This window comes from Chiloscyllium plagiosum, unplaced genomic scaffold, assembly GCF_037043375.1.
Source record: "Chiloscyllium plagiosum isolate Xiang-an unplaced genomic scaffold, Cpla_swu_hap1 HiC_scaffold_7, whole genome shotgun sequence".
NCBI classification, from domain to species: domain Eukaryota; kingdom Metazoa; phylum Chordata; class Chondrichthyes; order Orectolobiformes; family Hemiscylliidae; genus Chiloscyllium; species Chiloscyllium plagiosum.
Window position 1 is genome coordinate 32,606,679 of NW_028270145.1, and position 14,635 is coordinate 32,621,313.

A 14,635-nucleotide genomic window follows, 5' to 3' on the forward strand; every position below is an offset into this window, starting at 1 on the left:
AAGACCCAAAAGCCTCTTTACCTGGAGCTGAGTGCCCTCTTCCACCCTCCCAAACCAATTGTCACTTCCTATGGCACCTGACATCTCTTTTTCCCAGACACCAACTACCTCCATACCCAGCCACCAGATCCAACACCCACCCTCTACCAACATCAGATGCAAAATCACCTCTCCTATTTCTGAGCATGACATCCTCTCTCCCTACTAAATTTGATATCCTAACCCCTCACTCACCTTTAACTATCCCAACACCTAAACACTCCATTGTTTATCTGGCACCCTTCCCACCTTGCACACTGGGCACCGTGTTCACCTGGCATCCAACTTCACACTGACCTCAAAGTGACTGTCTTTTTCTGGTGGACATTTGAATCACAGATTATGATAAACTGCTGCTCTGAAAAAGGAGTAAGGTGTTTCCTAGACTAACTGTAACTATAATATATTATGATGCACCCACAAGATTTCAGGTGTGCTCTCCAATTCAGAAACTTTGGCTTAATGGGGAATAAAAATAGCAGCAGAGGGGCAATCTGATTGTTGCTTGCATTCCTGGAAATTCAGCTGATCACATTTATTGCATGACCCGGCTTATACTTTTTGTTACATCTTTTAAAAATTCAGTAAAATGGATGAATATTAAACTTCCTTTTCAAAATAATATGAGGTGTGGAGGTTAGGCAGGCTTAGAGAAAGGAACAAGGGAGGTGCTTTTGGGAGATTTGAACAGCGAGCAGGTAAAAAGGAAGGGAGCGGAATGCCTTCCACAGGGAGGGCTGTGGGGGGGGGGGGGGGGGGGGGGGGGGGGGTGGATGTTGCTCACAATTTTTGAATGCCATACTCCCCAGAACATAGTACCTGCCTTCTTTTCCAATCTCGGTAAACCTTTTTAAAAGAATGAGCTGTCTACTCTGCTTGCTTTACCATGCCAACTGTTAAGGGCAGCATATTACCAAGGTCTGTGGAGAGAAAACAGAGCTAACATTTTGGGCTCAGTGACTCTTCTTCAGGCCACTGAACCTGAAATGTCAACACTGCTTTCTCTCCACAGATGCTGCTAGACCTGCACAATTAACCCTTAATCAGTCATATGTGGAGGCCATTGATTTTGTTGATCCATCTCCTGTGTTATGGAGGTGAACTCAGGTGGGTGAGAAAGTGGTGGTCTGGTCAGCCACCTTATTTGAAATGCTGCCTTCTGCCAAAAACACAACTAATGAGTAAATGTGAAATCCAGCCCCTTTATCTCTTATGTAAAATATAAATGGAATGCTCCCAACAATGATCCTTGTGAAACACCACTTATGTTTTGCCAGTCTGAATGACTATTCACCTTAACTTTATGTTCCATTGTCTGTTTTGCTTCCCCCTTTTTGTCCCATTGACTGTACATGCTCTGACATCAGTCATGAGTCTACTATGCACTATCATATCAAAGGCATTTTGAGAACTTAAAATATTGCATGATTCACTCTTTCTGTTTCACCTTCAAAACAGTTGGTCAAACTTAACCTTTTTTGAGACCTATGTTAGCTATTTTGAATATAAGTTTAAGTTTTATGTAAATAGGCACAGGCAAAAAGAACTCACCTTCAAATTAAAGGTGGCATCATTGCAGGAATGCAGATGACCAAAGAAAGTTTGAGCACACAGTCCCTGCAGAAGAAAAATATAAAATGCTGTATGAAGTACTCACTAAATTTTTCAATTATTAATTTACAGACAGGTTGGAGGTGATTGAACTTTTAAAAATATTTAATTATACTTAAAGTGTGCTACAGGATAGACAACAGAAAGAGCATTCTGACTACAATGCAGATAGATTTCAGCATCTTTTAATTCACATCTTCATAAGACCCTATCTTTTCATGCATGGTTGCACAAAGGCTGTAATTTGCAGTTTTGCCTGCTATCATTTCCAAATGATAAATCGCAAAGGAACCCTTGAATGCAGCACTGGATACTAAACCTTGTCAGTGTCTTTGGAGAGGCATTAATGAAAGTACCTGTGTCAAACTTAATTGAGTTTATAGTCTGACAATGAAATAAAAATTTCATGAATACAGTGAACTTGAAATACAGTGTTTTTGGCAGAAGGCAGTATGTTCTGGAGATGAAACAGAATTCTTCAAAAGCCTGCAGAGCATTAAAATATCACCTAATTAAATACAATTCTGTCACTCAGTTTTAACAACACAAGGGGTGATTTTAATCCTGATGGTTACATTATCCAGCAGACTCACACAGGTTTATATACAATTTCTAGCACAGAAACAGGCCATTTGACCAATAGACTAATGCTACACAAGCCTACTCTCAAACTGACATAACCCAGTCCACTCTACATAATTTCAACTTCTGCCAACTGGACAAAACTAAATTTACAAAGTCGGTTTACAGTTAAGCACCAAGATCACAACTCTCTAAGAGCCTTCCAGTTTCAGGTATAGGAGAAAATAAATGGAATAAGGGAAAGTCATGTCAGAGACATTGTCAAAAGTAATATATTCTGTGTTTTTTATTTGCTCTCTGTTCACACAAATGCCCTAAATGTCTGAAATGCAAAATTACAGAACACCAGAGCAGAGTAAAACATAATTATTTTGATTTGTTCACATATGTTAAGGAGGTGTCTTCCTGTCAATATTACAAAGTAAATGCCAGTCAGGGTAAACCATTTCCAAACCTTCTCTAGCCTGAGCAAGAACCATTTAGAAGACTGAGAGGGGATCTGATTGAGACGTATAAGATTATTAAAGGATTGGACACTCTGGAGGCAGGAAACATGTTTCCGCTGATGGGTGAGTCCCGAACCAGAGGACACAGCTTAAAAATAAGGGGTAAGCCATTTAGGACAGAGATGAGGAGAAACTTCTTCACCCAGAGAGTGGTGGGTGTGTGGAATGCTCTGCCCTAGAAGGCTGTGGAGGCCCAGTCTCTGGATTTGTTTAAGAAAGAGTTGGATAGAGCTCTCAAGGATAGTGGAATCAAGGGTTATGGAGATAAGGCAGGAACAGGATACTGATTGAGGATGATCAGCCATGATCATAATTAATGGTGGTGCAGGCTCGAAGGGCAGAATGGCCTACTCCTGCACCTATTGTCTATTGTCATTTACAAATTTCAATTGTGACTACTCCAATGTACCTTATTCATTGTATTTCACTTTGTGACATCCTGTGATCACAATAACAGCAACATAAATGTAGGTTTTTCTTTCCCTTTTAAGTCTCTTGCAGGACAAGCTGAATTACTACAAAACAACATCTCAAGAAGTAGAGGATGACTGGCAGAAATGCAAGAGCTGACAACATGGAGGATGTTAGCATATGAAATACATTAGGAAAATGCTAAGAAAGTACTGATATGCGGAGACACTTGAGATATTGTGACTATTTTCACTTGAGCAGTGAGAGTTGAGGAATTCAATAGTTTTTAAAAAAATTATGAAAATGTTTTCTCGGGTAAATAGAGTCATATAGTCATAGAGATACATAGCACGGAAACAGACTCGTTGGTTCAACTCATCTGCACCAACCAGATATCCTCAATTAATCTAGTCCCATTAACCAGCATTTGGCCCTTATCCATCTCAACCCTTTCTATTTGTATACCCACTGAGATGCCTTTTAAATGTTGTAATTGTGCCTGCCTCCACCATCTCCTCTGGCAGCTTGTTCCATACATGCACCACTCTCTGTATGAAAGCATTGCCCCTCAGGTCCCTTTTAAATCTTTGTCCTTTCACCCTAAACCTATGCCCTCCTGTTTGGGACTCGCCTGGCCTGTGAAAAAGTCTTTGGCTATTCACCCTATCCAGGCTCCTCATGATTTTATAAACCTCTGTAGGATCATCGGGGTGGCACAATGCCTCAATGGTTAGCACTGCTGCCTCATACTGCCAGGGACCCGGGTTCAATTCCACCCTTGGGTGACTGTCTGTGTGGAGTTTGCACATTCTCCCCATGTCTACGTGGGTTTCCTCTGGTTTCTCTAGTTTTCTCCCACACTCCAAAGACGTGAAGGTTAGGCAGACAGACAATGCTAAATTACCCATAGTGTCCAGGGATGTGCAGGTGAGGTGGATTAGCCATGGGAAATGCAGGGTTACAGGGATAGGGTACAGGGGTTCCATATTTCAGTGCTTCCACACTGTAAGGATTCTATGATTTTATCCCTCAGCCTCCGACACTCCATGGAAGAAAAAGCCCCAGCTTATTCAGCTGTAATTCAAACCTTCTAAATCCAGCTACATCCTTGTAAATCTTTTCTGAACACTTTCAAGTTTCACAACATTTTTCCTATAGCAGAGAAACCAGAATTGAATGTAATATTTTAAAAGTGGTCTCATCAGTGTCTTGTACATCTTCACCATGACATCCCACCTCCTACACTCAATGCACTTTGAAGGAACAATGCTCCTGCACACCTAAGTCTCAAATAGGGGTCATTTAAACAAAAGAGAACAGTCAGTTCAAATTGATCTGAATGTTCCCTATACCATAATGACGTCTACGGGAAGAATTATTTGCAATTGTGAGGGATTTTGACAGAGAATATACTGAAAAGACGTTACCAGTGGCAGGAGAATGAGTTCTTAACATAGCACAGATGCATGATAATTGGTTTAAAAAAAGTGAAGAAATCAACAGCAATAGTTTATTCAGTGAGTTATGATCTGGAGACTAGATTCAACAAAAACTTCAGAAAAGAACCAGGTAAATACTTGAAAAGGAGAAATTTGCAGAGCCATGCAGAAAGAACATGGGAATGGGATAATAACCTCTGTCACTGCTGAACTATACCAGACACCAGGTGGCAGAAATGGAGACAGGGGTGAGTTGATTAATGCAGGATAGTGGGAGCCCATATTGAGATGACTTTCTGTTCTTGTCTTGCCACTGCCTCTGTTTCCCAGCAGTGATCTGCAAGGTAGGTCAGCTGACTGTTTTACAGAATGGAGCAGCTGATTTAGATAATTAAGGCCCTAATTGGACACATAATATGTAGTGGTGGCATTTCAGCAGCAGGGTGACTCCTACCTTGTTAGGTGTTTGCCAGCCATACAGTCTCCCTGCAGGTGCTTTGGCACACAATTGAAGTGAGGAGATCCATTCCTGGCTCATGGCAAGGGAAGGTTGCCCCTTACAGTCAAATGGATCATCTGGAGGGATTTTTCCTTCTGTCTAGTGGGGCCTACTGTCATCAGGTTATCAAGTTTTGATTTTAATTTACCTGTCTGAGGGTGCCTTTATTCTAAAGCATTCCTGAGGTTTTCTGTCTGCTTCAGCAGCATTCACCTCTCCTGGTAACACTGCTGACACTTCATCAGGAGCCCACTAGCTGTCATTAACTGGACAGGGAAGACCACTTATGGTAAAATAGCCAAGCCTATCGAACTGCGAGCAAGTACAGGTTCAAGAACCACTATTCACCTCTCTGTTGGGTTCTAAGTGTTAATTCTATTTCAATTGCAGTTAACTATATATAGGTGGAGCACATCGGGTTGTTATTTGATAAAGGAATACAATTTGAATGAGGATTGAGTTGGAAGCTGTATACTTATAATGTTTCACTCTCTGAATAAATCTAAACCATAAATTGTCTATGGTTTCATCCACTGGCATCTGAAGCTATCAGGAATTTAACATTCAAAGCCCAATAAAAAAAGTCCTTCAAAGATAATGACAGGCACAGTGGGCCAAAGTGCACCTCTCTATTTTACTAATTCAGTAATTCTATAGGTGGGACCTAAAGGATATGAAGAGAGATATCTAACAGAAAAATTAATTTCCAAGTGTCAAAGTGGCAAGAATTAAACATGCACCTATCCACATATCCATCAAAACAGCAAGCTGCAGGTGCCAATTAAAATGAACAGCAGTTTTACCGGTATGGGGCCTGCTCCCACTGGCTAATAAAAAGGTAATTAAAAAAGAAAAACACATTATTTCATCAGGATCTCCAGCAATTCCTTTATGGACTGCTAGTTAATCTGCAGCTATGCCAGAAAATCTGAGCACAGCATATTCTCCAAATGGTCCTCTCAGAATCCTAACAGAAGCAATAGGTCACACAAACAGTTGGTACCCATGACATGGACTTTAGCAGGGAGAGCAAGCTGGGCACTGCCACCTAAAAAAATAAGTTTAGCACAAGTTGATTTCCCACTTTGTGTCTACTTCCATTAGAGTTGCAAAAGCTTCAAGGTTTAATCAACGTTTTGTTTAAAATAAGATGTTTGATTAATTAACAAGAAAGACAATTTTCTTGGACTGGCAGTCAGCAGTGAAGGGATCATCAAATTAAATGCCCATTGAGAATGAATAGTGATGTTCAAAGAACAAGCTTAATGCAATGAGATTCTGGAGCATGTAATGCATTACTATTTGAAGTAGTTGAAGTAAACTCATTACTTCAGTTGAGAAAAATGCAAAATTATTTGTACATGGTTTTTGGAGATCATGGGATGATAGGACTAGTTTTGGATTACAATAACAAATTACTGCACAAGAGAAAATGTTTTGAATGGCTAATGCTTTGACATAATATTCTTCAATTTTTCTGCTTGTCACTTACAGATGACCAAGCGTTAAGGTCTCATCCAGTTCAGCCTCTCAGACCAATTTATTAATCTCCTGGATCCAGTACAGATTCCATCTGTTACTACATAACTCTGTACACTGTAGCAGTAACCTTGCTCAGTATAGCTTTCCATTTGATAGCCTCTGACCTGATGTCAACCCTACATTTTTTCTTCAAACTATTTTCAACTCTTCTCAGTCCCTGGTAATAAAAGAAAAAAGATAAAAGAACTAGCTGATAGTATGAGTATGTTTTTGTGATTTTCTGGTTGGCTAGTCCATATCTAGCTCAGTTGTTGGATGGTTGATTTGCAATGTAAAGTATGCAGTAGAAGTTATCATGCAGGATTCTCCTTCTTAACCTCTCGCCTTCCTTGAGGTGTTGTGACCCTTAGGATAAACCACCACCAGTTGTCTCTCTCTGTCTCTCTCTCTCTCTCTCTAACAGAGAGCAGTTCTATGATCTGATAAGACTATGGTGACTTTGCCTTTATCATCTCTTCGCATGGAATGTGGCATGAAAAATGAGTGACTGTGACAAACATGAGCTAATGTGTCTCCTTGCCAAATAAAAAACCTTGGAAAAAATTGGTGCTTCGCATATTCATACATTTGAGAGGGACTCTAAAAATCTTTGAGCACGTGGGAGGTGAGATGGAGGCAGGGGGTAGTGGCAGGTGCCCATCAGAGGGAGTGGTGGTCGCCTATGTTCTTTGCATATGGAGCCAGGAGAAACATTCTTCCACTTCCTTCATGCTGGCTATCCTCAAGGTTTAGGGATGCATTAGCTCACAAAGAACAATCACTGTGCAGCTGTGGCCACTAAATTTGCACTTTGAAATGTCTGTACATGTGGAGTTATTGCATTATTATGGCAGAAGGAGGCCATTTAGCCCATTGACTTCATGCCAACTTCCTGAAGAGCAAACTATGTAGTCCCATTTCTTTACTCAATTCCTGTAGCCTTGTAAGCTTAAATGCCCATCCAATTTGCTTCTGAAATCATTGATCTACTCTGTGTCTACTGGTGGTGAGCTCCAGGTCATCACCAATATCTGTGCAAAAAAGTTATTTTCACATTCTCCCCGCATCTCTTAGCCAAAACCTTAAATCCATGTCCTCTTGGGCAGCAGTTAATAGGAACAGCTTCCCTTTGCCTTGTGACAAATATTGCACTTTGCTTAAATCTTGTATTGCTAGATATAAAGGGAACTTTAACTGTTTTTGGAAAAGGAATTTGTAATTGGATTTCCTAGTTACAAAATAATTTCTGAGAAGTGACTTGACATTGGTGTGGAGATGAGAGGTGGTTCGTGAGAAAATGGCAAATGAAGAAAAGTAATTCATAGTATTAGATTAGATTCTCTACAGTGTGGAAACAGGCCATTTGGCCCAACCAGTACACACTGACCCTCTGAGGAGTAACCCACCCAGACCCATTTCCCTCTGACTAATTGACCTAATACTATGGGGCAATTCAGCATGGCTAATTCACCTGATCTGCACATCTTTGGACTGTGGGAGGAAGCCGGAGCACCCAGAGGAAACCCACGCAGACACAGGGAGAATGTGCAAACTCCACACAGTCACCCAAGACTGGAATCGAACCTGGGACCCTGGTGCTGTGAGGCAGCAGTGCTAACCACTGAGCCACCATGCCACCCCAGGATTCAGACTGTTGTGCTGCAAGAAGAAAAAAAGCATAGTATTTCAGGTGTTGCGATGTGAAGCAAGCATAATTCTCTCCAAACAGATCACTTTTCTATCCGGCAGTAAGAAGAAAACAGAACTCTTGGAAATGTTTGGGAAGCAAAATAAGAGCAAACCTAAAAACAATGTGGAGCTCAGGCATTCTTAAAAACTGAGTGCTTGTATTAGAGGCAACCGGACAATAAACTGGCTTGTTGGTTGGATGATTGGTTATAAAGTAACTTTGCAATGATATGCAATTAAGACTGTCATAACTTGAGGGAGAGAGGGTTTGTAGAAGTTCACCTTTTTGGTGTTAATTGTACGCATGAAACTTGTAATAGAGCTTAATTCTCTGGTTGTGACTTAACCAGAGGTCTAAGAGATCGACAGCACAGAAAAAGGCCCTTTGGCCCATCTGGTCTGTGCTGGTCAAAAGCAACCAGCTAACCAGTCTAATCCCATTTTGCAACACTTGGCCTATAGTGTTGCATGCGTTGGCATTGCAAGTGCACACCTAATTACATCTTAAATGTTCTGAAGATTTCTGCCTCTAACACCCCTACTGGTAATGAGTTCCAAATTCCCACCATACTCTGAGTGAAAATGTCTTTCTTCATATCTCTTCTAAACCTTCTGTTCCTAACATTAAATCTACGTCCAATGGTCACTGATGCCTCATCAAGGGGAAACATTTCTTTCTGTCAATAGTGTCTGCAGCCTTCATAATTTTGTACATCTCAATTATATATCCTCTGCTCTAAGGAAAACAACCCCAATCTAGCCAATCTTTCTTCTTAATCAAAAATCTCCAGCCTGGGCTTGATCCTGGTAAATTTCATTTGCACCCTCTCCAGTGCTTTCATATCCTTTCTGTGAAGTGGATTCCAAAATTGCACACAATACTCTAAGCTGTGGCCTAAACAACATTTTATACAGTTCCAGCAATAACCTCGCTGCTCTTAAACTCAATGCCTCAGCTATTAAAGGCAACCATACCATATGCCTTTTTAACCAGTTTGTCCACATACTGCAAGGGACCGGTATACATGCATTCTAAGGTCCCACTGATTCTCAGCACTTCCCAGAGGTACTACAGTTCACCATGTATTCTCTTGCTTTGTTTGTACTGCCCAAGTGCATCATTTCACAGTTATCCAGACTGAATTCCATTTGGCACTGACCAACTCATCTGACAGTCCGTCTACATTCATCCTGTAATCTCAGGTTTATAAAGTTTCAGCATAACTTCCCTGCTTTTGAGCTCAATATATATACAAATGAAAATGAAGATCTCATATTTTATTAATTACTCTTTCAACACTTAAAACTTTTATGTATGCATCCTTCTGACCTTCTCTAGCAATGTGTCATTAAGCCTACATTGCCACTCTGTATTCCTTCTGCCAAAATAGAGCACAATACACTTTACTCATCTGTTACTTGTCTACCAATTCTGTTAGGTTATCTATATCCATGGCGAATATCATAGCATGCAGCTATTTGTCAAGTTAAATATTCACTTCTGAGAATCCCAATTATAATCGTGCTCCTCTGAGTCTACACCAACCCTCATGTTTTCCTGTTCTAATCTCCACGTCTCAGACTTTTTCTAACAGTGCATACAAGTTTTTAAAAAGTACATCAGAAAGATAGAGCATTTGGCCCAACAAGTTTACAGTGATGTTAATGCTTCATCCAATCTTCCTCCCAAGATGGATCCATCTTGACCAAAAACTATCAGTATTAGCTTCTGTTCCTTTCGCCTTCATGTGTTTATCTTGCTTTCCTTTAAAAGTGTCTATGCAATTTGCCTCAACTACTCTCAAATGGTTGCAAGTTTCACAATCTAACCATTTTCTATATGGTGATTTTTTCTGAATTCCCTTTAAATTTATTTATAATGAGAGAAAGAAGATTGTTTCAGCTACTACCTTGCAGACTGAACTTTGAAACAACTGCTGTGTATATGGCAAGATGAGATGAAAAAGGACACAAAGAGAAGATATTTAAAAGACAGTGATGTATAAAGATGAAAAATATGTGTGGGGGGTGGTGTATGGAATACAGAAAGAATGGGAAAAACAGTAAGAAGTATAGAATACTGAGATATATTTTACTGTCAATTAAAATGTGAAAGACTTGCACTTACTGTATCTTTTGACAGTATTAGGCAAGAACTTTCAAAAGCTGATTGGGCATAGATGTTCGCAGGTAAAAGGACAGCTGGAAATAGGAAGCCTTCAGAAATGAGATGACGAGAGTCCAGAGAAAGTATATTCCTGTCAGGTTGAAAGGAAAGGCTGGTAGGTATCGGGAATGCTGGATGACTAAAGAAATTGAGAGTTTGGTTGAGAAAAAGAAGGAAGCATATGTCAGATATAACAGGATAGATCAAGTGAATCCTTAGAAGAGTATAAAGGAAGTAGGAGTATACTTAAGAGGGAAATCAGGAGGGCAAAAAGGGGACATGAGATAGCTTTGGCAAATAGAGTTAAGGAGAATCCAGAGGGTTTTTACAAATATATTAAGGACAAAAGGGTAACTAGGGAGAGAATAGGGACCCTCAAAGATCAGCAAGGTAGCCTTTGTGTGGAGCCACAGAAAATGGGGGAGATACTAAATGAGTATTTTGCATCAGTATTTACTGTGGAAAAGGATATGGAAGATATAGACTGTAGAGAAATAGATGGTGACATTTTGCAAAATGTCCAGATTACAGAAGATGAAGTGCTGGATGTCTTGAAACGGTTAAAGGTGGTTAAATCCCCAGGACCTGATCAGGTGTACCCTAGAACTCTGTGGGAAGCTGGAAGTGATTGCTGGGCCTCTTGCTGAGATATTTGTATCATCGATAGTCACAGGTGAGGTGCCGGAAGACTGGAGGTTGGCTAACATGGTGCCACGTTTCAGAAAGGTGGTAAGGACAAGCCAGGGAACTATAGACCGGTGAGCCTGACGTCGATGGTGGGCAAGTTGTTGGAGGGAATCCTGAGGGACAGGATGTACATGTATTTGGAAAGGCAAGGACTGATTAGGGATAGTCAACATGGCTTTGTGGGTGGGAAATCATGTCTCACAAACTTGATTGAGTTTTTTGAAGAAGTAATACAGAAGATTGATGAGGGTAAAGCAGTAGATGTGATCTATATGGACTTCAGTAAGGCATTCGACAAGGTTCCCCATGGGAGACTGATTAGAAAGGTTAGATCTCGTGGAATACAGGGTGAACTAGCCATTTGGATACACAACTGGCTCAAAGGTAGAAGACAGAGGGTGGTGCTTGAGGTTGTTTTTCAGACTGAAGGCCTGTGATCAGTGGAGTGCCACAAGGATATGTGCTGGGTCCTCTACTTTTTGTCATTTACATGAATGACTTGGATGCGAGCACAAGAGGTACAATTAGTAAGTTTGCAGATGACACCAAAATTGGAGGTGTAGTGGACAGAGAAGAGGGTTACCTCAGATTACAACAGCATCTGGACCAGATGGGCCAATGGGCTAAGAAATGGCAGATGGAGTTTAATTCAGATAAATGCGAGGTGCTGCATTTTGGGAAAGCAAATCTTAGCAGGACTTATACACTTAATGGCAAAGTCCTAGGGAGTGTTGCTGAATGAAGAGACCTTGGAGTGTAGGTTCATAGCTTGAAAGTGGAGTTGCAGGTAGATAGGATAGTGAAGAAGGTGTTTGGTATGCTTTCCTTTATTGGTCAGAGTATTGAGTACAGCAGTTGAGAGGTCATGTTGCGGCTGTACAGGACATTGGTTAGGCCACTCTTGGAATATTGTGTGCAATTCTGGTCTTCTTCCTATCGGAAAGAGATTGTGAAACTTGAAAGGGTTCAGAAAAGATTTACAAGGATGTTGCCAGGATTGGAGGATTTGAGCTATAGGGAGAGGCTGAACAGGTTGGGGCTGTTTTCCCTGGAGCGTCGGAGGCTGAGGGGAGACCTTATAGAGGTTTACAAATTTATGAGGGGCATGGATTGGATAAATAGACAAAGTCTTTTCCCTGGGGTCAGGGAATCCAGAACTAGAAGGCATAGGTTTAGGGTGAGAGGGGAAAGATATAAAAGAGACCTAAGGGGCAACCTTTTCATGCAGAGGGTGGTACGTGAACGAAATAAGCTGCCAGATGGTGTGAAGGAGGCATTTGGATGGGTATATGAGTAGGAAGAGTTTGGAGGGATATGGGCCGGGTGCTGGTAGGTGGGACTAGATTCGGTTGGGATATCTGGTCAGCATGGACAGGTTGGACCGAAGGGTCTGTCTACATGTTTTACATCTCTATGACTCTGTGCCACAAAGTTACATAATCATGGAATGTTTTCAATAACGAGGCATGAAATGTGGCCAGTCGAGCAATTTAGCTGGTTCCATTTCCTTACCACTTCCCTGTTGCCCTAATATTTTCCCTTCAGTTGAATATCCAATGTCTTTTTCAAAGCTACATTTGACTGTGCCTTCATTACTCTCACAGGTACATTCCAAAAACCACCCCTCATTGTCGAAAAACAAATTTCTTCATGTCAGCTTTGGTTAATTGCCAATCACTTTAAATCTATGTCATTTTGTTCTATTATCTTCTGCCAATGGAACCAATTCCTCTCTAACTACCTCTAGACCCTTCAAAGGTTTGTACACCTTCATCAGAACTGCCTTAACCTTCTCTTCTTGTAGGAGTATAATCTCAATCTTTTTATATGACTGAATCCTCGATGCTTAGAACGATTCTCTTGAACTTTTCTGCACTCTGAAGCCTCCATATCCTTCTTAAAGGATGATGCCCAAAATTGAGTAAGTTCCCTACTTCTATATTAGAGTTATAGAGTCATATAGTCCTACAGTACAGAAACAGGCCCTTCATCCCAAATTGGTCCATGCCAACCAAAATGTCCATCCAGGCTAACCGTATTTCCCTGCACTTCGCCTATATCCTTCTAAACCTTTCCTATCCATGCATTTTTTTTCCAAATGCCTTTTAAATGTTGTTTTGTACCCACTTTAACCACTTCTGCTGGCAGCTCCTTTCGTATGCGTACCACTCTCTGTGTAAAAAAGTTGCCCCTTGGGTTCCCTTTCAGTCCTTTCCCTCTGACCTTAAACTGATGCCCTGCAGTCCTTGATTCCCCAACGTTGGGAAAAAGACAGAGTGCATTCACCCTATCCATGCTTCTCATAATCTTAACCACTTCTATGAGTCTCCTACACTCTAAAGAAAAAAGTACTAGCTTTTCCAACCTCTCCCTAGAACTCAGACTGTTGAGTCCCGGCAACATCCTTGTAAATTTCTTCTCTACTTTTTCCAGTTTACTGACATCCTTCCTCTTGGAAGGTGACCAAAACTGAACACAGTACTCCAAGTGTGGCCTCACCAACATCCTGCATAAGTGCAACATAATTCCCAACTTCTTTACTCAATGCCTAATTGATGAAGGCCAGTGTGTCAAAGCCTTCTTCATTGCCTTGTGTACCTGTGACTCCACTTTCAGAGAGCCATGCACCTGAACTCCAAGGTTCCTCTGTTCCACTACATACCTTAAGGCCCTACCAAACTGCATGTCCTCACACTTATCTATATTGAACTCAATTTGCCATTTCTTGGCCCACTTCCCCAGCTGATCAAGGTCCTGCTGCAATTTCTGAAAACCTTCCTCACTGTCCACAATACCACCTATGTTAGTGTCAACTGCAAACTTACTAATCACGTCTTTGTACATTCTCATCCAAATCATTGATGTCGATAACAGACAGCAATGGCTCAGCACTGACACCTGAAGCATACCACTAGTCACAGGCCTCCAATCTGACCAGTATCCTTTCACTATTACACTCTGCTTTCTACCATTAAGCCAATTGTCTATAGGGGCACTGCTCTTGGATATTCTGTGCCCCTTTTAACCACTTTTCATATCCAGCCTGTCACCTTCAAAACTGTCAAAGGCCTTTTGGAAGTCCATGTACACCACGTTAATAGCAATACACTTAACAACCCTCTCTGCTAAGTTTGCCTTTAACAAATCTGTACTGCCTGTTCTTGATTAAGCCATACCTGTAATAGTGACTATTAATTTTCTCCTGGATTATCATTTCTAAAAGCTTTTCCATCACCAAGGTTAAACTGACTGGTTTATTCTTGCACCTGTTTTAAACAAGGATTTAATATTTGAACTTCTCCACTCATCTTGCAACATCTTTATGGCTAAGGAAAATTTGAAGATTGTGTAAGTAACCTGTGCAATTTCCACTCATTACCTACAGTATACTCATTCCAGCACCCTTCTTCCTTATCAACTTTAGTTGAATTAGACTTTCTAGGACATCCTCCTGAGCAATTTAGAGCCCTTTGAGTAACTCAAA

The 14,635-nt window shown here is 40.9% G+C and overlaps 1 protein-coding gene across 3 annotated transcripts in view; it reads right to left on the reverse strand.

Annotated features, from left to right (window-relative positions):
• The window catches only part of spag16 (sperm associated antigen 16), a 988,648-nt gene that overhangs the window by 247,462 nt on the left and 726,551 nt on the right, over nucleotides 1-14,635 (reverse strand). For all 3 annotated transcript variants that reach the window (XM_043693350.2, XM_043693349.2, XM_087988888.1), the window contains exon 14: nucleotides 1,591-1,656. In XM_043693350.2, the coding sequence (XP_043549285.1) occupies nucleotides 1,591-1,656 (66 nt within the window). The remainder of the gene's footprint in view (nucleotides 1-1,590; nucleotides 1,657-14,635) is intronic.